The following is a 26,619-nucleotide window of genomic DNA, read 5'->3' as shown; positions in this document are numbered from 1 at the left end:
AGAGAAGGTGATTGAACGGTTGAAAATGTGATTGGTAGATATGGAGTACCAGGAAGAAATGAGAGTGGGAAGAAATTGATTGAGTTATATGTGGAAAATGAGTTGGTGATTGCAAATACATTGTTTAAAAAGAGGGGCGTGAATAAGTATACATTTGTCACAGTGAATGGTTGTAAGATGGTGGACAGAGCACTGATGGATTATGGAGTGGTTAGGAAAGAGATGTTAAGGAGATTGTTGGATGTGCATGTTTACAGAGGTGAAATGAGTGGTATGTCTGATAATTTTTATGTGGAAAGAAGTGTGAGAATAGATGGATCGTGGAGGGCTAGTTATAAGAAGAGTGTGAGGGAAGAGGTGAAAATGTCAGAGTTGAATAAGGCAGAAAAGGAAAGAGCGTTTGAAGAGAGGATAAAGGAAGAGTATGAATGGATTATTAGAAGAGTAGTGGAGAGTGTGGAAATGGAATGGAAGTGGTTTAAAGAGGCAGTGTTGAGGAGTGTGAAAGAAGTGTTTGGAATGAGAAAAGTTGGTTGAGGTATTAGGAAAGGAAGTGAATGGTGGAATGATGATGTCTCAGAGGCTGTGACAGAGAAGAGACGTGCCTTTTAGGAGTGCCTGCAAGATAAGAGTGGTGATGCGTATGAAAGGTATGAAGTTAAGAAAAGGTTGGTCAAATCTTTAGTGGAAGCAGCAAAAAGGAAAACAAATGATGAATGGTGTCAAAAGACAAGAGAGAACTTTGAGGAAAGGAGAAAAGTGTTCTTGAAGGAAGTGAAAAGAGTAAGAAGGAGCGAGTCTGGAAAGGAAGAGAAAGTGAAAGACAAGGACTGTAGATTGCTGGTTAGCGGTAGTGCAGTCAGTACAAGATGGGCAGAGTATTTTGAGAAGTTGCTAAATGTGGATGATGGGAGAGAAGTGAGAGTCGAGGCGATCGGTGCAATGGGGAGAATGCCCGTGTTGGGTGATTTAAATGTGAAGCCTGTGGAAACATGGGGGGTGCAAAAGTCAGTGAAAGAAATGAAAGGTGGGAAGGCTCCTGGGTTGAATGGTTGTACTGCTGAATGCTTGAAGAAAGGTGGCACTGCTATGATTGAATGGTTAGTATGTTTGTTGAATGTATACTTTTTAAGTTGTGTGGTTCCTGTTCATTGGTGTAGTGCATGTGTGGTGCCATTGTATAAGGGTGAAGGTGATAAGTATGAATGTAGCAATTCGAGAGGTATTATTTTGTTGTCTGTGCCGGGTAAGTTGTATGGAAGAGTCTTGATTAAGAGAGTGAGAGGAAGAACGGATGAGGTGGTGATGGAGGAGCAGAGTGGTTTCAGGAAAGGAAGAGGATGTGTGGATCTGGTGTTTGCAGTACGACAGGTGTGTGAGAAATATTTTGAAAAAGGTAAGAATGTTTATTTGGCTTTCATAGACTTGGAAAAGGCGTATGACAGAGTCGATAGAGAGGCGTTGTGGCAGGTGATGGTAATGTATGGAGTGGGTGGAAAGTTGTTGGAAGCATTGAAGAGTTTTTATGTGAACAGCAGAGCATTTGTAAGAGCAGGGAGTGAGACAAGTGAGTGGTTCCCTGTGTTGACTAGTGTGAGACAGGGGTGTGTGATGTCACCAAGGCTGTTTAATGTGAACATGGATGGCGTGGTGAGAGAGGTGACTGCAGAAGTATTTGGCAGAGGTGTAGAGATGATGGATAACAGTGGAACGGTGTGGCAGGTAAGTCAGTTGTTGTTTGCAGATGACACAGCTCTTGTGGCTTATTCTGAGGAAACATTGAGAAGGTTGGTAATGGAGTTTGGAAGAGTGTGGGCTAGGCGTAAGTTATGTGTGAATGTTGGGAAGAGTAAGGTGATGAAGTGTTCACGTGATGGAGTGGGCATGGCGTTAGAAATAAGGTTGCATGGACAGGTGATGGAAGAAATTGAAAGCTTTAGGTACTTGGGTTGTGATGCGGCTGCAGTTGGTGGAATGGAGTGCGAGGTATTGCACAGAGTGAAGCAAGGTTTTAGGTGAGGAGAGTGATGAACAACAAGAGTATGAGTATGGATGTTTAGAGGGGATGTATGAGAGTGTGATTGTGCCGACTGTGTTGTATGGTGCAGAGACTTGGAGCCTGAACGCAGATTTGAGAAGGAAATTAAATGTTTTTGATAATAACTTTTTCAAATCCTTTTTGTTGTAAACATTGTGACTTATCCAGTGGGAAGGGCTTAGCCTGGAGGCAAAAGAATATCCGCGCTAGTCAAAACACTGAAGAAACCAAGCTTTCGTTTCTGCTAAATCGGTGTCAAAATCTCATCATGTTGTGTGCCAGAAATGGAGAAAAAACGTATGTGATCGTAAATGGAAGTTTAACAGAATCCCAGCGGACCCTTCTCATCAACGAAACAGAAGAGACTTGTGGATGCATTAAGGCAAAAAGATTGGATCGAGGCACTCATCAAAAAATACTCAGGTTTGCAATGCACCCTTCATAACAGGTATGAAAAATCAAATGTTTATGATTGTTTGGTTCGACCCCATATTACGTATCATACAGACAAAATAGCTTGTTATTCTCTTAGCTTCAGCTACCCTTTAGCATGTAGCCTAAATGCCAATGGGAGCCTTGTAAACACTGTGTGGGTCAAAAATTAAAACAGGCATACATTGCAAACGATTTTTGGGCACACAATCCAAGTAGTGCATTAGATCAATTTAATTATCCATGTATTTATTTAAAACATACTTTGCCGATACAATCGGTAATATAAACTCAATAGAAATAAACATAAATGTTTATTTTCTTTAACCTGATATTAAGTGTGTGCTGCAAACCCGAGCATTTTTTATGAATGCCTCGGTCCAATCTTTTCTCTTTAATGCATCCACAAATATCTTCCTCTTCTTTAAGTAGGAGTGTCTGCTGGGATCCTGTAAAACTTCAATTTACGATCACTGACGTTTTTGCTCCATTTCTGGCATACAAACACACAACATGACATGTTAACGACGAACAAGCAGAAACGAAAGCTTGGTTTCTTCAGTGTGTTGACCAGCGCAGAGTATTATTTTGCCACCAGCTTTAACTGTGACGTCATGCAATAAGAGGGTCTATTCTGCGGTATTTAAGGCGCACCGGGTTATAAGGCGCACTATTAAATATCTAGCCAATTTGGGGTTTTTAGGTGTGCCTTATGGTCCAGGAGATAGATACAGTACTTTTTACCATTATTTTGCCTGCAGCCCACTGAAAACGGGTCTGCGACACACTTTTTGATCCCGACTCACCAGTTGAGTCACCCCCATAAATTACCTTTCAAAGTGACTAAAGAAAAAAAAATCCATCCACAAAAATAAACTTGAAAAGCGAGCCCTCTACTTAGTCCCCTCGTGAGTCATCAGTTCAAACTGTGATGCTGACACGCTCCAAAGACAAAACCTTGGATGTTGGGGGCCTTGGGGGGGCTTAGGGAGTATCTGTTGTCCTTACGTGTCGTCCATCATTCAGAACATCTTTTTCATATCCTATATTTAACATTCGGAATGTAACCTATCTTGTTTATTCTCCAAGGCCTAAAAAGGAGGTTAAGGTTGCATGTGGGCAGTGGTCTGGGCGGTCTCAGGTGGATGGATGCAATGATTTATATACGGAGCTTCTAAACTTTAAGCACACGTGGGTTCCCATCTCTCGTTCTGCCGCCTCTGTCTTTAGTTTTGACATCCGCCACCGGGCATCAGGAACATGACTTTCTACAAGCACTCAGGTAGGGGATGTAACATATTGGTGGATAAGTGTCAATACAGCCTCGCCATTGGTTGAGGTTTTGTGATTTAAATGCTACAAATAATGTGGAACGGAAGCGTGTCGTTTAGGTGTGAGAGTGACAAGTAACAAGCATTGATGACAAGCTGCTTGGATGCAACGCTTGCCATGCCAAACTATAGCCGGATCATTTTGTTCAAGCATTCAAACAAATGCTAATGCCTCTCAAAATGTTTCAAGCTATTTCTAGGTGTGTATTATCACTTAGTTTTGAATATGAAATCATTTCCATTATTACAGTCGTCGATCCAATATTTGTGTTTGTCTTGGCTAAGATGCTAAAGGTTTTCCGCTTGTTAAAGAAGAAGTCTTAGAATACTGTTTTATGGACCTTTACACAAGACTCAACTATACATTATGTGAGTTACCAAGTGTCTTGTTTTGATTCTTCTCCGGAGGGCTGCCATTTTGAGATGACATCACAGTTGCTCAGGAGAGAATGACCAATCATAGCTCTTCTTTGGAATACATGTGAAACCTGATTGGTCATAGTGAAACTATGATGTGACATACATTAGACAGAAACTCTCAAAATGGCTGCTTCCAGAGAGGGATCAAAAAGGGAGGCTAGTGATTCTTAACTCATATTTTTCAAACACAAAATTATGTGTTTGTTCTAATAAGAAGGTCATGAAGGTCTACTTTAAAGGGACACTGTGTAAAAGTTTATCTCTGGATGTTTCTGCCTTGTTTAGTGCAACTGAATACAAGCGCTATAAAGCACAGAGAAGAATACAAACTTCCGAGACTTAAAGGGATCGCCTCCAAGCACTTTAAATAAATTCAGGTGTATATAGTACTTCATGTACTTATGCTTATTATTGAAATCAATGTTGTTTATTTTTCTAATAAGTTGAGTTTGTCTTTTTTTTACCAGTAGGCGTCTAAGATGTCCTTTTAAATCAAATCCTTTAAATATAGTCCCCAAAAGCTGGACCTAACAATAATAAGTGTATAACTTTTTGATGGGAATTCCATAAAATCTATGCATGTACTGTATGTGTTGTTCCACAAATAAACTGTAGTTTATTAGGTACAATTTCAATTTCATCAGTTTAGGTTAGGCGTCTCAAACTCAATTTACATTGGAGCCACAAGAGTTAGGGTCCAGTTGAAGTGGGGCCACATTGGGTTTTCCACAAGATAAAAAATATTCCACTATTGACATTTTTGTTTCTTCACAAAATAATATCTAAAGGTTAGAAATATCTGTATTAGGATTAACAAGAAAATAAAGAAATCAGTTATAAGTAAATAGTAATAGGGAAGATAAGAAAGACTTGAGAAACCGAATACATTAAGTACTGTAAATAGAAAAATTGGTTAGTCAGAAGTCATGTACATGCTTTCTCTCTTTTTTATGTCTCTCCTGTCCCTCTCATGCTTTAATTGGGAGTGTTCAACACTGACAATATCTCATTTAAAACACAATGCTGACAGAGCTCTTTTCTAGCTAATATCTTGTTGTTATCCCACACACATTGCAATTGTGGGCTCATTTGCGAGTAAATTGTTCCCACTTTGGAACCCTGCCTTACTAATTAGCATTCATATGAAACTGGCGCGACACTAACAATAAACATTTCGAACGGGGGCCTCAGATTATCGTCAGGCGCAATACGCGCCTTCATTTTGAGTCCCCTGGGTTAAACCCAATGGAGTATTTTGCAATGTATAGAACTGGTGTGGACAAACTTTGGCCCCCAGGCCACGTGTGGCCTGGCAGGCTTTTTCATCCGGCCTGCCAAAGAAAACGGTCACAATGTAATTATATATATATATATATATATATATATATATATATATATATATATATATATATATATATAACATATATATGTATATAAAAGTACTACCGATTAAGAAATGTTTTCAATGCCAGCTTTGTTTCCTTTGTTTGTCTACATCAATAAATACTACTACACAAATACTACAAAATATTGAACATTACTGCAAATCTAAATATCAAATTTTGCGTTTAAAAACATAATAGATATTACATATTTTTTCTTTCATTCTGAAAATAAACATTACTACAGGGATACTATAAACATACTACTACAGTAATATAATACAAAAAATACTACACAATTACTACAAAACAAAATATCAAATTTGGTGCTTAACAGGAACGTGATACATGATTTAGCTTTCACTCTGTAAAGAAAAGTATACTATAGTAATACTACAAAAATGCTACTACAATAATACTATAACAGAAAATACAGGAGTACAACAACAGTAAAACTTTAAAAATACAACTTCAGTAATACTATAAAATACAAAAGAAATACTACAGAAAATCTACAATTGAAATACTACAAAAATATTACAGAAATATGACAAAAATACTACCATGGAAATACTTCAAAAATACCACTACAGTAAAACTGTAATACAAGACTATGACAGAAATATGACAGAAATACTACAAAAATACAAGTACAGTAATACTGCAGAATTACTACTGGAGAAATACTACAAAAACGGTGCAAGAATAAAACTAAAGTAATGCTAAAAAACTACAGAATACTACCAAAATCCAATTAAATAATACTAAATAAATAATGCAAAAATACAACTACTGTAATACTCTAAAACTAAATATCAAATGGTGTGCTTAAAACAGGGACTTGTATCATTTTGCCTTTATTGTGAGTTTTCAAAATCAATTTGATGAAACTGGTTGGGTGGGTGCCTGGATCCCTTAACCACTAGATCGTAGGGGTACCATTTCCTGTGGTGTGTCTTGGGCAAGTACAGCCTGGTGGCGCTCATCCCTCTCCAGGCCAACATATGTTTCCATCCTTTTGCATATTAGGCCAATGTGCTAAACCAACTAAAATCATTCCTCACTGTGAATGTGTAAAACTGGAGTGTCATGCCCAATTTCGTTGTCACAATATGTTAACCCATTTTGTAACAATGACAATAAAGGTATATTCTATTCTATTCAAATATAACATAGAGGTCTACATGTATATTTAATCATAAATGGAAAAACATTGGATAGGTCTCCAGGATCGACCCTTTAAAAATACTCAAAAGGTCAACCCCACCCTCTATGGAACATTCCATCTCCATCGTCCTCACTCATGTATAGACAAACACATGTATGCACACAAACACACAGCCATAACTAAGAACCAACATTGTGCTGTAGTGACTCACGCCACAAAATGGTCAGAAATTCCGCCACCCCTTGCCCCCCAGTGGGTCATCTTCCTGCAGGAGCACATAGGCTGGGATGGGTGTCAGCTGTCATATTCCATAACAAAGATTTACGGTCACTCGAGTTGTAGACTCGTCTCCAGTGGAAGCACAATAGCCAGCCGGGCTTAGTAGGCCCTAAATAGAACCTTGACTTTTAAAAAATGAGTCATTGATATTTGTTCCCTGATGATGCTGTTGACTGATCTGTGGTAACCCACTTTATCCCTCAGATGCTCACAAAAACACAACAAACTCTCACAAGAAAAACATTTGAACAATAATTTTAGTGATTTCTGTTATTACTCATATTTATTAATGTTGATGTGTGACTGGGTATTGTCTGTTCTCAAGGTTTCTTAGTTTTACCCGTACTGAGGGTTTTGTCGCTAGTTCTTTCATGGCCCTCGTTTAGGTTTCAGATCAGGGGATGTTATTGGTTTGTACAGCCCTTTGAGATCTTTTGTGATTGAGGCTTTACAAAAAAAGAAAAAAGCAGAGAACTCAGAAGAAAACATGGACCTATACTGAAATAAAGCACATAAAAAGGACATCAAGCACACAAGAAGGGCTTGTCATGAACCAGAACAAGATCAGGACCCAAACGCGTGACGTTACTCACACAAGCCTTTTATTCACGGGAAATGGGGAGTAATGCTCGTTAGGCAACAGTCTGGCGTGAAAAGATAGGAAGCCAGAGGCTGGCGAGATCAATACCAATTGCCCGAGTTGATTCCCTGAGTCCCCTTTTTTTACATGCTTTTTTTTCAGTTACACCTAGTTACTGTTTTAACATATCTTGTGTTCTTTATTTTATGTTTTTGTTCAGTAATAGCTAGTTATTGTGTTGTTAATCTGTCCAGGTAAAAATGTTACCGCTCACCCTTTATTTCTCGAAATAGTCGGAAATTACATCAATCACCTTGCATGAGGAAAAGTAACGTTTCGGTGTGCCATATTTTGTGCAGGCCCCAGGAGCTACATGACCTCCACCATGACTGAACGCTTCGACTGCTTTTACTGCCGCGACAACTTGCACGGAAAAAAGTATGTCAAGAAGGACGACAAGCCTATGTGCACAAAGTGCTTCAACAAAATCTGCGCCAACACTTGCGCCGAATGCAAGAAGCCCATCGGTGCAGACTCCAAGGTCAGAAACTGGATTTTGATTAAGATGGCATTATTTTGTGTGAGAGGTTTCAGGTTGAATGGTAAATGTGTATTATTTAGAAGTGTTTGAATGGGGGTTTGTTTTCTTCTGTGAAGATGTTTTTAGGCGAGTATACGCTTTAAAACATCTTCACTTCACAGATCCCTTAAACACCTGGGTTATTGGGGCATGACGTGTCCTGGCCGTTAAAAGTTACCCAAATCGGGTCATAAAATTGACTAACTATTGTTCTTGGACTGTTGATTCAACTTCTTGTACAAAACGACTACATTAGTCAAGGTTTAAGGATTTTTTTTGTACAATGGGGGATTCTTGTAAACCAAGGGTGTAAAGTCAAATGGACAAAGGACAAAATAAAAAAAAATATTCAATTACAAGCCGGGGACATGAATGGTCCAATATTTAAAATTTGAAAAATGACGCATGATTATTTAATTATAGTCTAATAAACCTACAGTAATTGAATATACTGGAAAAAAGTAGCAAACATATTCCAATATATGATATGATAAATACGCAATGTTTACTTATGGCTGTGTCAATAAGACTAATTTTCAACTGACACAAAAGATAAATTTCTTTGAAACAAAAATCTCCATAAAATAATCAGTAAAAAAAAAAAAAAACATAAAAAAAATAAGCTGGAATTATTATTTTTTTAAATATGGTGTGACCAGGTTGAGAGTACTACAGAACACGTTAACAAAAGTTTTGGAACTATCAAATAGAAATTGAAATTACCTGTAGCATCAAATAACTGGCCTTTGATGTTTTCTGCTTCTTAGAAGTACACACCAGCAATACCATCATATTGGAGTAGTCACTTCCTGTCAGAGTCACACGACTATCACATCGTCTTTATCCTAGGATTAATAAGCTTCACTTAGGGTTTTTATGAGATGAAGGCATAGCGTTTCATAACAAAAAGACTGGGGAGTCCAAAAAGTCAATATGTTCATAACTAATAGGTAATCTGTGCTCTTGGGTACCAATTGTTGGGGCGATGATGGGCAAGGGCATACAAACTGGTGTCATCTACCATCAATCACGAATAAAGAAATGTAATGTCAGAGCAAAGCCACTAGAGAGCAGTATTACCATCATTTTAAAGCAGACTAGTTGTGAAACAAGTCATGTTTATTTGTATAGCCCCTAATCACAAAGAGTCTCAAAGGACTGCAAGGGAACCATTTCAAGCATTTACAAGCACTTCACCCAAAATTCAAGCACTTTTCAAACCTTGTAAACACAACATCAAAATTCAAGCATTTTCAAGGATTTCAGGTGCCCCTTTGAATCCTGTGTGCAAAGAGCGATTCATGTAGTGAGATTTAAAGTTTTTGGTGAATGGGAGTTTTCAGAGTGCATCTAATCATTTATTTCACTTGTGGCCATACTCAGGAGTTGACCCACAAGAGCCGCCACTGGCATGAGGACTGCTTCCGCTGCGCTAAGTGTTACAAGCCCTTGGTCGATGAGTCCTTCTGTGCCCGCGATGATGGCAAGATCATGTGCGGCAAGTGCAGTTCTTGCACCGATGGCAACCGCTGCCAGGGATGCTACAAGGTGGTTTTGCCAGGTGAGACACGCCGTTTGCTACACTGGCACTCGTCAACCTTCGCTCACATTCAAACTGTGCATAAGAGATCACCTAACCAATGAGTTTGGCCTTTGACGTGCAGTGAGGTTTTTGCTTGTTCTTTTTTTAATTGTTATTGTTCTTGAATGAATTATGCTGTTTTTACTACTGGAAGGCACCAAATTATTCACACTTTCCATTTAAAGCTGTGTTTCTCAATTGGTCTGACTTGACGACCCACCATTCCACCCTAATGATAAGTTGCAACCCATCCATCCATCCATCCATTATCTGCACCGCTTATCCTCAGTAGAGTAGGGTCGCGGGGGTGCTGGAACCCATCCCAGCTGTCTCCGGGCAGTGGACACCCTGAACTGGTTGCCAGCCAGTCGCAGGGCACACAGAGACAGACAACTCGCTCGCTCATTCACACCTAGGGACAATTTGGACCTAACATGTATGTTTTTGGAATGTGGGAGGAAACCGGAGAAAACCCACGCAAGCATGGGGAGAACATGCAAACTCCACACAGGAGGCTCAATCTCATGACCTCAGAACTGTGCCGCACACGCGCTAACCACTGTGCCGCCGTGCTGTCCAGCTGCAACCCAAACCAAGAAATAATTTCCATTTATCAAATGTATCCAATGTAAAGCATTTTAAAGCAGAGATAGTAGAATAGTCACTTTTTCTTCCCCAAAATAAAATAACCTAAACAACTTCAATTAATGTATATGCTCGCATATAAGCCTCCATCGCATATAAGCTACCCCAAAGAACCACTTCACAAAAGCCACATACTAAAATCAAATTAATAATAATGCCTATACATTAACATTGAGAATTTTGTAGTTTATAAAGATTAAATTACTGGTAAAAATTTAAAACATAAATTTTACAAAACCATTAACTGGACCTTCCAGCGGCGCTTCAAAGGCGGACACTTGTACACCACTATCATATTTCGCAATCAATTATTTCTTCGGCTCGATTGTTCTGGTCTCCTTTTTCCACTTTTAGTTTCACTTCTTATTAACTTTTTGGAACTCATTATTATGGGCAGGAAAGGGAAATAAAACTAACAACATCACATTAAAATGAGATGTGGTAGGACTCATTTGCACTGATTGACTAAACAGGAAAAGATTGAGCAGGGCATTATCACTATATACTGTTATGGAGTGTAATGTATCCTTCTGTTTTATTCTTCTTTTTGGCATTATTTTGCCAAGGCAATGGCCCACGACCCACCAATATTGTGCCAGCGACTCACTTTTGGGCCCCGACCAACCAATTGAGAAACACTGCTTAAAAGAAACTGTAGAATTTGTTTTTTAGATAGATAGATAGATAGATACTTTGTTCATCCCCGAAGGGAAATTCACATTTCCAGCAGCATCCCTGAGCTGAGAACAATCGAGAACAATCGAAAATAACACGGGAGCTGCTGGAGTGGCTGCCATTCGTGACGGCGCCGGAAGAAAAGATTCAATTTGAATCATGTACAAACAAACAAACAATTGAATCATGTACAAACAAACAAACAAAATATTCATGTTTCAATAAGTGGAGTGTTAATAAAATGGGGGGAAAATAATTTCTGATACTGATATAACCAGGTAAAACTAATTTTAGGTTACCTGACCAGATGAATGTTGTGCCATCTCACCTTTCCCTCTCTCTCTCCTCTCACCTTTCCCACTCTCTCTCCTGCAGTTGACTTGCTGCTGCTCGCTCCTGAAACTAATACTTACCTCTTTGTGTATTGTGTCATTAAGGACACAGCGTGATTGACACTAGTAACATCAAATAAACAATGTGAGGTTTGAACATATTTTCTTTATTACTCTCTGCCACAATCTCCTGGCTTAAAGATATGATCTCCTTAGATGCGCTCAAACAAACCCTTTTTTTATTATTTTTTTTTGGGGGGGGGGTTAGGTTGCACTCTACTAGAAGCAGGGCTTTTCTTATTTTAACCATTTTCATGCAACACCGAAAATGGGAATAAAGCTACAAACCGGCAGGCACGAGAATGACGTCACATTCCAGCACTCCCTACCAATTGCTCCATTCCTCGAACCTAATGTGCCTCGAAGAGCTCTGATTAAAGTAAGGGTAGGGGTTGCCCTGTACCCCCTGTAAATCAGAATACTGTCCAAAGTTGATGTACTCTACATGAAGAGAAACAATCACTGAATTAATATAACCATTTATTTTTTAAATTCTACATTTCCATGATGACAGGTGAGGCACAGCCTTCCCTGCCTCCCCTGAGTGCACGCCACCGGGTTGGCCACTTGCTAATTAATCAATAAAAATGATGAATTGACTTCTATAGTTGTCAACGTGAGTGAAGGAGTTGAAATTAGATGGGAAATTCAAAGTTCGCCAGTGTGAGCCTACTCGGGTTTAAAAACAAGAGCCAATTACAGCTGGAGTGAAATGAGGCATGTGTGTTTTTCAGGCTCCAAAAACGTGGAGTACAAGAAAAAGCTGTGGCACGAGGAGTGCTTCACCTGCTTCGAGTGCAAGCAGCCAATTCGCACGCAGAGCTTTGTGGCCAAGGGTGATGACATCTTTTGCACCAATTGCAATGACAAGAAGTCCTCCAAGAAGTGCTTCAAGTGCAAGGAGGTATGGATAACAGAGGAAGAAGCACATGTGTCAAAAACAGCCCAATACTGGGTACAGTTGCAACACTGCTAGTGGAGAGTTGTAACAGTCAAATCATGTTTACTTGTATAGCCCTGAGTCACAACATGTCTCAAAGGGGTGTATATACTACTATTACACCATTCCCCAATCTAAAACCTACATGAGGGCAAGGAAAAACTCAAACACCTAAGCATGAGGAAATTAAGAAACCTCGAGGGGCCACACATGAGAAACAAAAATAAAATTATGAAAAAAACTACAAAAATACTATAGTAATACTAAAAACAATACAAAACTAAGACTGTGGAAATACTTTAAAAATACAACTGCAGTAACACTACAAAAGTACTGCAAAAAATGCTACAGAAAAACTAAAAAAAAAAAAAAAATCGCAGGATTATCGCCATCTGATTTTATGATGACTGTTATTCTGTTACGTTTCGGTGTGATTTATTATTATAAATATGCTTGAGATGGGCCAATATTTGAAGAACTGTTTAATAAAAATACATGAAAAGAAGAGTGTGCTTGTGTCATATCGATCCTTTTGTATGGACAGCATTGCTAATCAGTCTAACAAGCAATTGTGGCAAATGTATGAGCCAGTGCCTGGGGTGCAGCCTTCTTCGGTACATTGCTTGCAATAAAAACACTGCACCCACTTTTCTTTTTTTGCCCTTGCGTACTATACAGAAGTTGTCATTTTGGATGTGTTCCAACTGTCCCCGTACGAATCAGCCATCATTAAGCTAACAACTGCTCGATGTGGTTGTTAGCTACCATGAACGAAAACACATAGGACTGAAGAATGTGGAGACTTTAGCCATGTGCAAGTGTTTTGTGTGCAGAAAAAAGTTTGAAATATTTCATGAAAATATGACAGGGCAGCACGGCGGCGCAGTGGTTAGTGCATGTGCGGCACAGTTCATGTCATGGGAACCTCCTGCGTGGGTTCAAATCCAGCTCCAGACTTCCTGTGCGGAGTTTGTATGTTCTCCCTGTGCTTGCGTGGGTTTCCTCTAATTTCCTCCCACATTCCAAAAAACATGCATTTCAGGTGAATTGGCCGGTCCAAAATTGTCCCTAGGTGTGACTGAGCAAGTGAGTTGTCTGTCCCCGTGTGCCCTGCGATTGGCCGGCAACCAGTTCAGGGTGTCCCCTGCCCACTGCCCGGAGATGGCCGGGCTGGTACAGCTAATGAGATGAGATGTTTTTGGACCATAAAATTGAGATGTCAGAGTCTTCAAAGGTCTTTTGAGGTCAAAATGGAAAGGGGAGTATCCTAGATCAGTGGCGTCCATCAACTCTTCCAATTGGTTAAACTTTGATTGTTACAACTGTACCCCGTCTGGCATTATTTTCCAAGATTCTGAAGCGAGCGCGTGAGGTTTTCAACCTGAGCTGTGATGTCAGAGGAACACCAAGCAAGCAAGTCCCCATATTGTTTTACGTGTTAATTAATCATAGCAGTTATGAACTGTTTATGCAAAGTTTTTCTAGTTTTCGTAGAGAATGCCTAGAAGTTGGGTCCCGGGTTAGTGCAGTTAAAGGGAAGACAGCACAATTCTACCAACAGCGACACATTCAGAGAAGAACACAAACCAAAAACTACACTCGCCTATGTCCAAGCAGAATTGAGCAGTAAACGATAGCTGTTCACTATAATCGCCGTCTGTCTCGGAGCTAGCCTCACATGTTGTGTTAATGGGATTTGCCATTTTGAAAGTGTATTGTTCCCTCAATTATGTCACAGTTCTAAAGCAAACAAGCCAGATGAGTCAACTTTAAGACTAAAATTTCTCAAGTCCCCTGGCACAGGGAATATTTTGATACATATTTGCATAATTGTGGGGAAAAACACTGCATGTTGTGTCCCAAATTGAGCAATACATTTTGTTTAGGAATGCAATAAGAATACAACGATCACAGGTTTGAGTGTTGAAAAGTACAAAACATGACCAAAATTTGACGTTTAACCCCCACAGCCTGTCACTTCCGGTGGGATCACCTACCAGGACAATCCCTGGCACACCGAGTGTTTTGTGTGCAAGACCTGTAACACATCCTTGAGTGGCGCCCGCTTTACTGCCCATGAAGACTCCTTCTACTGCGTCAAGTGCTACAAGAGCGATGTGGCCAAGAAGTGCCATGGCTGCAACAACCCTATCACAGGTCAGTTATATTCCAATGGAATTGCAATGAATGTCAGACACAGATTACCCAATTTATTGTGTATAATGTGCTTTTTTTTGCTAGAAAAGAACTCAAGAGTTTGGGTGCACGTTATACATGAGGTTTTACAGTAATATGATTTGAATTGATTTGAATGCCTCGATTGTCGTTATACAAGTATAACGAAATTGTACCCGCTAAAATGATGTTAAAGACTCAAAATCATTCATAATCACTGACCACAATCGCAAGACATTGGATGCAACTGGAATCAAACCCACATCGCTGTAGTGAAAGTCCTGAATCCTAATAAACTAGATCACCAGTCATATAGATCAGTGGTAAGCAACCACTAAGCTGTATCACTAAGCTGTAAGCAGTATCAGGCCGCAAAGAAATAAAAAAAATTGCCTTACTTTTTCGCTTATTCTGTATTTACTCCCGTACACATGCACTTTTTTTCAGTCAAAACGAAAGGAAAACTCAAGTTTGCATGCACATTACACAGATGTTTTACAGCAGTATATCACCGTGATTAAACTAAGTTTGATCAGTCGACAAATATGAATTACCTCATTTGCTCAGCAATGGGGATCGGACCTAGATCATGTTAGTCAGAGCACCGAATCCTAATCACCAGTCCACTAGGAATGCAGATGACAAAGGAAAAGGCATCAGATTTGATTTCATCACAATAATTTTATTCACAGTGCCACGTTGTAATGGTGCATTATTGTAAAGAGTTACCCAAAACATTGTTCAATCGGTACTGTGTGTAACAAAAGTTGGGCCGCAAAAATATTGTCAAACATTAAACTGCTCTGTGGTACAAAAAAAGGTGACCATTGATGTAGATGACCTATAAAATAGGCTTAGATTTTATTTAGTTATCACACATTCTTATTCACGGTACCAGAGACCGATATTAGAGAATGGCAAAAACAAAATTGTACTAAAAGATATAAACGCAAAAAAGCGCGACCAAGGGAACAACCCTTGTATCTGATGATGAATCAGACTTTAGGACATTAAACAAATAAATTGTAAATTTTATGGTGGTATTGTGTTCATAATTAACAGTGTCAATAAGTTATTAGCATGGCTGCAAGTATTAAATAATGACAATTACATATTTTGTTTTAGCTGAAAAAAGTAAAGCATAATTTTATACCAATTTTAGTAAAAAAAAAAATAGGGCTGCACGTTATATGCAAGTGCGCATTATACACAAATAAATACGGTATAAATGAAAAAAAGAAACACATAAGACGTCCGAGGTTTGCAGCATGTTGAGTTCCTAGTGAAGACAGGGTTAACTTTTGTTTTCTCTCGTACTCTGTCTTTTTTGACTCCAACATCCATAGTCCACATTTCCTGATTTTCATGCGCTGAAGGAAAAATGTTATCTGTCAACTTCTAAACAGTACATTTTTGCAAATTATGCAGGGTTCGCGTCCGGCACCAAAGTCGTGAACTACGAGGGCTTCACCTTCCATGAGTATTGCTTCAACTGCAAAAAGTGCCGCTTGTCCTTGGCCAACAAGCGCTTCGTCATGACCGGGGAGAACATGTATTGCCTCCTCTGCGCCAAGGTGTGAGACAGTTTCCCAAGTGTCCACGCTCCTTCAGAAAAAAAACATCTTTGATTCCCTCTATAAGTAATTGAGTTTGAAAGTAAAGTGGAATCAAGAAGGTACAATAGGTGGAACTACAGATACTATAATCATTCAACTTCAAAAACAATTAATTGGCCACTCAGCATCCTAGAACACATTTGGATAGTTATGTTCTTGTGTGTTTATGTTTTACCTATAGCCTGTGTTGCTTGCAGTATACGGTTTTACATCCATGTTTAACATGCATGCATGCTTTGACGAAGTAAAGTTGAGCTTTTAATTTTCCTGCCAATTAAAGCTGAAACATAAAAGAGCCAATGTATTCAAAACTTTTGAAGTGGAGTTTAAAAAATATATATATACATATGAATAAAATCAATTGCAACATCAAATCTAGTTTTTGAGACTTTATTAACAGTTTATATATCATCTCAGAACACGAAAATATTTACAGTACAAATGTTACTTGGGGACAGGCGTGTTTTTTTATTTTTAAATAATCACAAAGAGCTTGATTGTCAGAGGCCAAGCAAGGAAAGGGCACACTTTTTTTTATGGGGGGGAGAGAAAGAGATTATTGGCAACATTAAAATGTCTAAACCTCCACCTAAGGCACAGTGCCAGCTAGGAACTAAACTGTACTTTTTTGGGTAAGATATGTATTCCAGATCTGTAATATCACAGACAAGACATATATGACACTGTCTTCACGAAGTAGTGAGACTTGAGCATTTCAACTAATACGATTTTTACCACTGGTGGGTACCACTTAAAGCCTGCAAGTACTGTATATGAACGAACCTTATGAACAAATCATTGTGCAAACAGAGTAGCACGAGGCACCTATAAAGCACAAGTCCACTCCTGAATGCTCAAATCGAAAACATGTGGTAGACAGTAGCACAGATTTCTTATAATTTGAAAGGCATTACAATGTTATCTTAATTGCTGAGAAGAATTTGTCTATTGTGATTGCTACTAGTCCATGACACATGCTTGTTAGCTGGACTGGGCACTACACGTGAAACACAATCATTATACAGTTATATACAACTGGAGTTTAGTCTTAAGTTTCTCAAGAAGCGAGGAAAATATTTCAGTTCTATTGAGATGCCAATTCTACCATTATGCAAAATTAGACAAAGCATTGGAGAAAATTTAGTCGATGTGATGGATATGGAATAATAGTCAATTGTTTTTGTACAAGTACTACGTGAAAGCAGGAGCAACCACCCTCCAGAGGAAATACTCAAGCAGAACACTCCAAGAAGAAAATGGATTAATCACAAAATGGCAAGCAACTAGACACGTTCAACCAAAGTGTGGAGGACAGTTCGAAGAGTCAACTTCTACATTCTTAAAGCTCTCTCGGGTTCTTCCTATGGGTTTGCGAGAGGATGTTAACGCCATCAAACAAACAGAGACTCAAAAACTCAAAGTTATCAGGCGTTTTAAGAGCCAGGTTTCAGCCTTCGTCATGGCTTCAGTGGCCTAACACTGGTTTACTGTACAAATTAAATATATGTAGAACTGAATTTTCACAACCAACCAAACAGGTAACATTGAATTTTTAAAAAGCTGAATGTTTTTTTCTTGCATTACAGCTACCATGTACACAGAACAAGAACTGTGTTGACGGTGCGATTCAAAATATTGAAATTCTGCATATTTCTGAGATTTGTAATGCTGAGGGAATCGACTGTTCTTAGTAAACAAACTCCATATACACATGTAAACCCCAAAAATATAACATTTGAGCCCTGAATAGAAACAAACTGATGCATGCATGTAATGTCCTCTAGTGGCCAATTACAGATTGCAACACAAGATGCCTTAAGCCAGAGCAGTTCTTATATAAAAAGCCATTTGAGCATTATTCCGAACTAGTAATGCCAGATATAAAACAAACGAGTACATAAAGGACCCTAGCACATAACAATCGGGAGCCTTTCAACTAGTGTGTCACATTTTGCACTATTTAAGGACTGGGAGCAGACTAAAACAAAGTAACATACTTGACAAGGGATGCTGCTCATATATGTCCCACACCTTTAGGATGAGCTTAATAGTGTTGAAAGTGCACTGTTGTTTAATAGTAAGGGCGAAAAGTAGAGGATAGAAATTCTGCTGACAGTCGTTCTAATGCACAATACTGTAGTACTTAGATCTTTAGTATGTAAATAATCAATTAATGGTGTAAAATGGCTTTTCATCCTTCACACATGACAAAACAGTTCATGCAGGAGAAACATCGGTTGTTGTTTTCGCAAACACTACAATTACTTAACAAAAACAAAGGGTAAAGCCCGTGTTTTTGGAATGCGGGCAAAATAACAGCAGTATTTCAAGTAAATTTAGATCAGCCGTGTGCCCAGAGAGACACAGAACAGGACATCGGTCCCATCATTGCACACCGAAAAGAGAACACATCTAAACAACAATTAAGCCAAACTGAGTACATAAATTACAACAGCGAACCTCTGGCAAAAAACAAATGTGCTCAAAAAGACCTGGGACAGCACATAGAAAACAAAAAGAAAGAAAGAAGAAGTGACACGAGAATGAGGAGCGTGTAGTATCCCTGAAACTTTTGTCATCGGGTAGATGAGACATTTGAGCACTTGGGGCGAGGTCTTCTTTACACTTCATCCATGCCTGCTTCTTTATAAATTAGTTGTGAGCAGGAGCTGTTAGGAAATGCATCAGTTGAGCTCAGGAAGTTGGGAAGTGCAACAGTAGCGAGGCTTTTTGGTGCCACCTGGGTCTAACATCAAATCTCTGCAGAAAGACAAAAAATAAAGGATTACTGGTTAAGCTTCTGTGAGTTTGATAGTCCATTTTTCATGTTAAATTGGATAACCGATTTGGGAGATAAGAAAATACTTAAGAACCTTGTGCTTTGCAAAGATCCTTTGTACAGGTTTAGGTTTTACGCAAGACTGCTACATCAGGCTGAAAGTGTAACCACAGCTCGTTTCAGGCGCATGCAGTTATTGTTTGAACAAAAACAGAGGCACTAGATGGTCTTTTTGTGTTTACTACTTTGAAAACCTTTATCTGTTGTGTACAAAAAAACATTAAGCAAAATACTAAAAAGCTCACCCGAAAGAGCCTCTATTGGTTGACTAGGGGAATGCAGGGAGTTTATTGGGCTTCCTTTGGTCCCTTCCGGCCCATCACAGTTAATCAGAACTGTGTTACAGTCCTTAGAATTGCAGTCCATGAGATCCTCAAAGGTCCACTGATTAGACTTGCCATCCAGACCTGGAACTTGATCCACCCTGGCCGAGTCCTGCTCGTTGAGGAACTCTGAGCCCTCCACTAGACGGCTTTTAGAAACTAAACTGGAGAGAGAAAGGCCTGTTATTATCTTAACTAGTTAACTAGTTCTTCTAGTAGGAAGATGCACTAATTATCTATGTTTTTAGGCAGAGAGCAAATGTGCCGTGTCATAGTTTAAAATTAATGCTTTCAAGCAATCACCTGACAGTCTGAGTCTCATCGAGGGTGTTATTGTTTTCCTTGTCATCTGTAACCCTTTTTCCATTCAAGCAGCCTACAGGTTCATCTCTCTGTGACACGCCATCACCACAGTTGTATATCTCCATGGCAACATCCACCATTTGATCTTCACCTGGAAAAGACCAAATCTCAAATTTAATCTAAATGTATTTTATTGATTGAAAATTTTGTACATACTATTTTGGGGAAAATATTTTCATGATTTTCTGTAAACTTGACATGCAACGACATTAAAACCGAATCCCAACAAATAATAACATGGAGGGGCATTTTAATCCTCAAGGCCTGAATGTATTTGTGGTGTTACTCTTTTTCTTTTTACAGGATGGGTGAGTCAAGAGTAGTATCAATAATAACTTACTCTTTGCATCAAAACTCATGAGGTCCATTTCATCTTCAATGTCCTCTTGTTCCTTGTCATCATCATCTCTCTGCATACACGGGACACAACTTGTGTGAATGGCAGTTTTGAGGAGTCACAGAATGAGTTATCCCACCTTAAAGTCAGTTCCATCACCTTTCCTTGTCCTCTTCATTATTTCGTCAATTCTCTAAAAAAATGCACATTAAAATATACTATAAAAATACCTAACATTGTTACAGTATGTTATATTTACCTTCTTCCTTTCCATTCGCTCCTGCTGGTTTTGCTGCATAATGCGGTCACGCTCCTGGCGGACCCTCTTGGCTTCCTCTATGGCCTTGGCCTCAGCCTCTTCTCGTTCCTTTTGCAGTTCTGCCTGCCTGAGAGCCTCCTCTGCCTCTAATTTTTCCCGCTCTTCCTCTGCTCGCACGGCTTCCTCTGCTTCCCTTAATTTTCTCTCCTCTGCTAACTTTTTCTCCTCCTCTTGGCGCTTCAGCCGAGCCTCCTCCGCTTGACGTTGCTCCTCCTCTTTCCGGAGTCTGAAAGACCAAACAAAAGGACTTAACCCTTTACTTTTTTACACACACATGGAATGGAGCAAGAAGACAGCATATTCTGTGGTGCTCCTGATGAGGAGATATCAAGAAATCTCACTTCTCTTCTTCTTCACGCTGTATCCTGAGTTGTTCTTCTTTCTCCTTCTGCTCACGCATTTGTCTACGGTGTTCTGCCAAGAGCTTGGCTGCCTCTGCAGCAGAATTTGTTCCGGTCTTGGAATCTAAAAACACAAGAAAGACAAATACTGCTGATTTAATGATCCATAAAATTCCCATTACATCCCTATGGTTTGATTTTGGAATTTCCATTTTTCAAAAAAAAAAAGAAAATTAATGTAAAAAGACGCCACCTGGCAGACGTTTCAAAGCATTGCCCTGCATGTTGCAGTGCATAACTATTCACAAGGTGGCAGCATCAACAGTCCAATGTGAGACAGGAAATGACCGCAGCTGCGGCTTTAGCAAGAGTTGCTCCATTGTGATTTACTGCCACATCACTGTGCTCCACACACAAACTTAAGTACATACCAAGGGGAAATCAGGCCAGCAGTCTAACAAAGCGAGTGCTGTGTGGTTTATAAAGGACAGTAACAACACAGTTATATCATTCAGTATTTATGGCATCAGAATTAAGAATTCTTGGAAAGGAAGTTCTAAATTATTATTTAAAAAAAAAACAATGAAAATAGATAATTGGCTATATAAGTTGGGTTTTATGGAAACATGCTCACCATCTTTCTCTTTAGATTTGAGGGAGTCAGACGACTGTGGCACACCAGGCCGTAAAGGTAGCAACATGTCCTTGGATCGGGAATCTCTCTTTCGTAGAGTAAGAGGCCCTGGTGGGGTGAGAGCTGGTTTCAGAATCGGTGATGGTTTACTTGACGTCGACTGAGGGGATGGGGGATGTTTTGCTGCAGGTGAAGGTGGCCGCGCCTTTGAATTTTGCCTGTCAAAAAAAAAAAAAAAAAAAAAAAACCTCAAAATTGTCAGTCTTGTGAAGTTGAAAAAGCATTGCTCATGTGTCCAAGGATGTTTCAACAATGTGCTGAAAGCAGACTAAATTTGATAGTGTCGGTATTTTTCACTCAATTATTTTAATTACTACAAAATTGCATATTGTACTTAGAATGCCATCAATTGTGCAGGGCCTTTGGAAATAAATAGCTGTTGGCTTCTTACTTTGATAATGTTGGTGAAGGAGCCCTCTTTGGAGATGGTTTTGGAGCAGGGGATGGAGAGCGGGTGCGTGCCGTGGGGATGGATGGAGATGGTGGGCGTTGACGACCCGACGAATTTAAAGTTTTTTCGTGCTTGTGCTGTTTCCACAAACACACAGAGGGCACAAATGTACAACGTTAATTAATGGCGACTAGGATTACATGAACTCACGTCTTTACATACACATGTACTTGAGCTCACTAATGGTGTCATCTTGGGCAATTTTGAAAGTTAAGGTTGATTTGTAACCGAAAGTATTTATGCATAATCTGATTTCAAAAAGGGAAACCTGCAAAGGACTTGTTAAATCAGTGAATGGAGTAGCAGACAAAACAGGGTCAGGGTGTAGTCTGCTCTGCGTGACCCAATCCATCTAGAATAAGGCCACGAGTTTGTTTCGCTGCCATGTCAAAAAGTACCTTTATGGCCTGAGGTGAAGATTTATTGTTAGTATGAGCAGAAGAGTGACAACAGTGGCACTAGTCACATCACAGAAGATAACATTGTATTGAAGCGATCACAAGTAAAAATCCATAGATAGATAGATAGATAGATAACTCATTATGTGTAAACAGATGATCTCACCAGTGAGGGGTCAAGGGCTCCATCTGATGCGGAGGTGGTCATTCCGTTTTTCTGCCGGTCGATGCTGCGACTGCGCAATGGCCTGCGTGGCGGATGAACCGGCATGGCAGAGACTGAGCAAGGACACATAAGGACATAGTCATCGACAGGGCCAGGCAAGCACAACCAGCAGGGAAAGGAGATATGTAGGCTAGGTTGAGCAGCAAAGCAACAAGAAAAACAAGGATTGGAGGAATAATTAGATACAAGGGGAGATAGTGACAAGGATGTAAATTGATAATTAAAAGCGTGGCAATTTTGTTTTAACCACGAAATAAAAATCTATGTGTTAGATGCAACAATGAGGCATTCAGCAGTTACTTTCTTATCCATAAAGAATGGAGGACAATGCCAAAAACTGAGCAAACTCAAAATGAGGGTGTTAAGTTCAACTAAAATAGAACACAAAAACTTACAAATCTCATTTGGAATATTAGAATATTAGTGTTTCACAAACAGGACATATCAAGATGGTATCAAACCGGTTGTATGTTTGTAAGTAAAATGTAAAATATGCACACAAAACAGAATCTTTACGTTCGTATTATTCAATAACCACACTCAAAACACAAAGCTGCAGTCAGGAAATGGTGGACCACCACATTTTAAACAAATCTCAAGGCAGGATGAAAAAGAGCAAGCTTTAACAATTTCTAAGTCCTTGTGAGTAGCTAAAATACAGCAGCCTGACTGCAAGTGTTCTGTTCGCCAGGACAGCCCATCTTGTCGTCGGCTGACTACTGACTTGCTGTGTCAGATTTAGAGATTAGTCACGATAATCCTGCTACCTGCTAAAGCTCACTAACTCACTGTCTTCTGTATATTTGCTTCAGTGAGCAAGAGATTCCGGTCCATTGTGCTGTTGTTGCTGCAGATGACTCATGTTTCAACTACGATCGTACTAAGCAGACCATCCATAAGGGCTAATGGGTGTCAAATGGCTGATCAATAAACACCGCACTCAATAACCCTACACAGCTTTAAATTGTTGCAGCGTTGCATATCTAAAACTGACTATTCACATCTCCCCTGCACATAAACATTTATCTACTTTATTGGCACAATACAGTACAATAATTGCAGTCAATCTTGGTAGAGTGTAAGCACCATTATACAGTGGAATGCCACTAGGTGCCTTTATGTCTCTGAACCTTGTGCCACACCTATAGCGAAAAGACTTTTATTCTGAGACAACCAGAACAAGTAAGCTGCTTAAAGAAAATCACCCAGCATGGACCCAGAAGCTCCTCAGCTGCCAAGAAATGCTGTTGGTAGAGGCAGGCTTGATCCACTAAGGCCAAGGAAACTAAAACTGCACAATTGTCTCATTGGGCAAACAAATGTAAGATGGGTGTGTGCTAGTCCATTTCTACAGGGACAATATGTAAATATTTACACATCAAGCAAAAAGAAAACAAACAAAAAAAATAATAAGAAAAAAATAACCCCCCCCCCCAAAAAAAAAAAAAAACACTGTAATCTCAAGCTAGGAAAAAACTGACAAGCAATTAAATTTCTGCTGTTGCTAAAAAAAATTAGTGTATAGGGTAAATACGTGCGTCTTGCAGAGTTGTGGTACCATGGACAATGAGTAAAGCTGCATTTTCATTGAGAATCAAGACCTAACCTTGCAAGATACCTTTGTAATGCATGTATGTAGAGACACTACCAATGTTTGTCATATGAATCGCTGCTCTGATTATTGATTTCAAATTGTAATAGCATAGATTTATCATCAACTAGTGTTTGAATTACAACAATGCTGTTGGAAGCTAAGGATCCACTTAGGTAGCAGGTAATGTCACTTACAGTGGTGGAAAAGGAGAAAAAAATGGAACTTTTCGCTGTCAGACTACGCTAGTTTGGAAGAAGGGTTACCTGGAGCGACTGTTCCTTCGGGAGTAAGGGCAGCAGCACTCTTGCTCCTAGCTAGTGAGGCCTGGGTGGGAGTGAGCAGGCGACTAATGACCCCTCCATCCACAGTGCAAGTCGGTTGTTTGCGCACAACTTTGCGAGCACACCAAAAAAAGGTAACCAAAAACAGAAGAGCACACAAAAGGAAAGGGTGGGGTAAAGGGGTGAAGGGGGTGAAGAAAGGTAGCGGAAAATGACAAAAAAGGGCAAGTGGGGTTTGGGGATTGTCAGTTGTCAGTTACAAAAGTCACCAAGTAATTTAACCAATGGGAAAGAATCGACAAGTGCATCAAAAGGGGTTGTCTCAATATTCTCACAGAGCTTTATAATCAATGGTTGGTCAATAAAATAATTTAAAGAGTAAAACAGGCCAATGACGCCATGAAAGAGTATAGAGACAAATCAGGGATTGTCAATTGATCCAACTGGGGACAATGTAGTCAAAATCATTGATTAATCAAGGCAGTGTAAAGTGAGGTAAAGGGAAAATAACCAACATTAGACCATTCGTTAGTGAACAGCATAAGAGTTAGGGCAAAGGGGGTGTATAAGACCTATTTATAAGACACCAAATTACCCTGCAAGTCCTTAACCATTGAATCCAAAAACATTTGTAATGTGTCAACTGCCATTTACATTTGAATTTAATAACCGTAGTGTAATTGCACTTCTACCTTGTTAATTTCTCAAGAGGTATGAAGGAAGGGCGTTCCTGGGCAATGTGAAACTTAAACATGTCAACTATCTCTGTAGATAGTATAGTTTGTATTAATTGGATTTGAGTAAAATACAACACATTGGTATGTCGGCTCTCAGAGAGAGATCTTTTCCATCATTATGGGACTGCCTTAAGATATAAAAGATAAAACATACAGAAAGAGATTTAACATTTAGTTCATGTTTTCCCTCATGGGGAGCTGCAGTCCTAATGAAAAACAAAAGCTTTGGTGATCAATAAATAAATGCATAATTTTAGAGGGACTTGGATGCTATGATGAGATGGCACTGATGCCAACCTTGCATCTTAAATTCAGATCAGAAGACGTAATCTGTAAGGGGGAGAAAACAATCTACACTTTGTGACCAAACAAAAACAATACATTGTGTTGGTGGGAACATACCACATGACAATAGTTACACTTGTTAAATGTGAAAACAAAAAGGATGACAGTTGTCAACAGTGCACAATTCAATTCACAAGACAAGCGTGTTAGAGGCAAGCATATGAAAAAGCAAATCGCAGACAGTCATAAGAGCATGTGGGGCATTTTCACGACAATAAGGCGCATGTAGAAGAATTGGATTTTGTTCAAAATGAACACCGCACCTTGTAGTGCTGGTCGCCCTGATTTGAGTGTGTTGTTGTAAGGTGGACGTAGCAGAGGACACTATAAGACCGTAAAAGGGGGCCGTGTGTACATTGGCTGTATATGAAAAAACAGGTACGTGCGTTATGTGGAATACTATGGTTTAGTCCATGTTTCACCATCGATGTTAAATTGTAATTCTATGCGTGCCTATCTCGATCCCCGCGCTCACCTGGCGCCATTCACTAGCATCACTACTGCTGTTGGGCATTTTGCTTTTCGTGACTAGTCCCATATTCCTTAGTGCCAGTGTTGCAATCATGACAGTACTTTTCCACGGCATTTTTTGCACCAGTATGCAGTCTTTTAAGCTCCATTGCTTCTCACGTACATAGGCCTTTTCGGTATAACCGCAGAAGGTTTAATAAAGCCGTGAGAACATTAAAACACTCTACTTAATCGATGTTGCCATCTTGAATGGTCCTGTGATCAACACAACTTAAAACGTCACTGAAAATGGCAACAACTGTGCGGGGGACAGCACAGTCTACCAATGGCACAGGTCGCTAAAGGCATCTCACTAATGGCACCACATTTACGAAGGGCTTCACAGCAAGAAAAACAAACAAACAAGTGAAGCAAATTGAATCTGAGCTTGCACTCATTCTTGGATTGTAGATGCTTGGGCTGAGGTGTTTACTAGCAAAGTGACACTGAAAGTGAAGTGAGCCTGGCATGTTTGATGGACATTTGGCACAGAAAATGAAAACGATGATGGGTTTGATTGACAAAGATTACCCCAAAAAAATGTTGGGGTCCGTTCTATTTCTTGTGCTTGTTTTATCCCGGTGTTTTACCATGCCCACACCTATTGAACATCGATGATTAAAAAA

General features: G+C 39.5%; 2 protein-coding genes across 14 annotated transcripts in view; one reads left to right on the top strand and one right to left on the bottom strand.

Annotated features, from left to right (window-relative positions):
* Window positions 1–16,609, top strand: part of fhl1a (four and a half LIM domains 1a) — a 26,472-nt gene extending 9,863 nt beyond the window's left edge. Inside the window, exons 1-6 of one of the 4 annotated variants that reach the window (XM_088344782.1) lie at window positions 3,669–3,752; window positions 7,990–8,171; window positions 9,594–9,771; window positions 12,239–12,408; window positions 14,415–14,601; window positions 16,048–16,609. In XM_088344782.1, coding sequence (XP_088200908.1) covers window positions 3,731–3,752; window positions 7,990–8,171; window positions 9,594–9,771; window positions 12,239–12,408; window positions 14,415–14,601; window positions 16,048–16,199 — 891 coding nt within the window. In that variant the 5' untranslated portion in view covers window positions 3,669–3,730 and the 3' untranslated portion in view covers window positions 16,200–16,609. The other 3 variants (XM_088344781.1, XM_088344784.1, XM_088344783.1) reach the window with 3 other exon arrangements.
* map7d3 (MAP7 domain containing 3) overlaps window positions 16,610–26,619 on the bottom strand; it is a 26,710-nt gene continuing 16,700 nt past the window's right edge. For 6 of the 10 annotated variants that reach the window (XM_088344770.1, XM_088344772.1, XM_088344774.1 and 3 more), the window contains 11 exons: window positions 24,384–24,512; window positions 22,467–22,579; window positions 21,843–21,979; window positions 21,392–21,609; window positions 20,758–20,881; window positions 20,357–20,642; window positions 20,237–20,290; window positions 20,101–20,170; window positions 19,701–19,851; window positions 19,320–19,561; window positions 16,610–18,995 (listed from right to left, as the gene is read on the bottom strand). In XM_088344770.1, coding sequence (XP_088200896.1) covers window positions 18,988–18,995; window positions 19,320–19,561; window positions 19,701–19,851; window positions 20,101–20,170; window positions 20,237–20,290; window positions 20,357–20,642; window positions 20,758–20,881; window positions 21,392–21,609; window positions 21,843–21,979; window positions 22,467–22,579; window positions 24,384–24,512 — 1,532 coding nt within the window. In that variant the 3' untranslated portion in view covers window positions 16,610–18,987. The remainder of the gene's footprint in view (window positions 18,996–19,319; window positions 19,562–19,700; window positions 19,852–20,100; window positions 20,171–20,236; window positions 20,291–20,356; window positions 20,643–20,757; window positions 20,882–21,391; window positions 21,610–21,842; window positions 21,980–22,466; window positions 22,580–24,383; window positions 24,513–26,619) is intronic. The other 4 variants (XM_088344773.1, XM_088344775.1, XM_088344778.1 and 1 more) reach the window with 1 other exon arrangement.

Source organism: Urocampus carinirostris, chromosome 9 (assembly GCF_059441175.1).
Source record: "Urocampus carinirostris isolate Australia breed hairy pipefish chromosome 9, RoL_Ucar_1.0, whole genome shotgun sequence".
Lineage (NCBI taxonomy): Eukaryota > Metazoa > Chordata > Actinopteri > Syngnathiformes > Syngnathidae > Urocampus > Urocampus carinirostris.
This window is presented reverse-complemented; position numbering and strand designations above follow the sequence as displayed.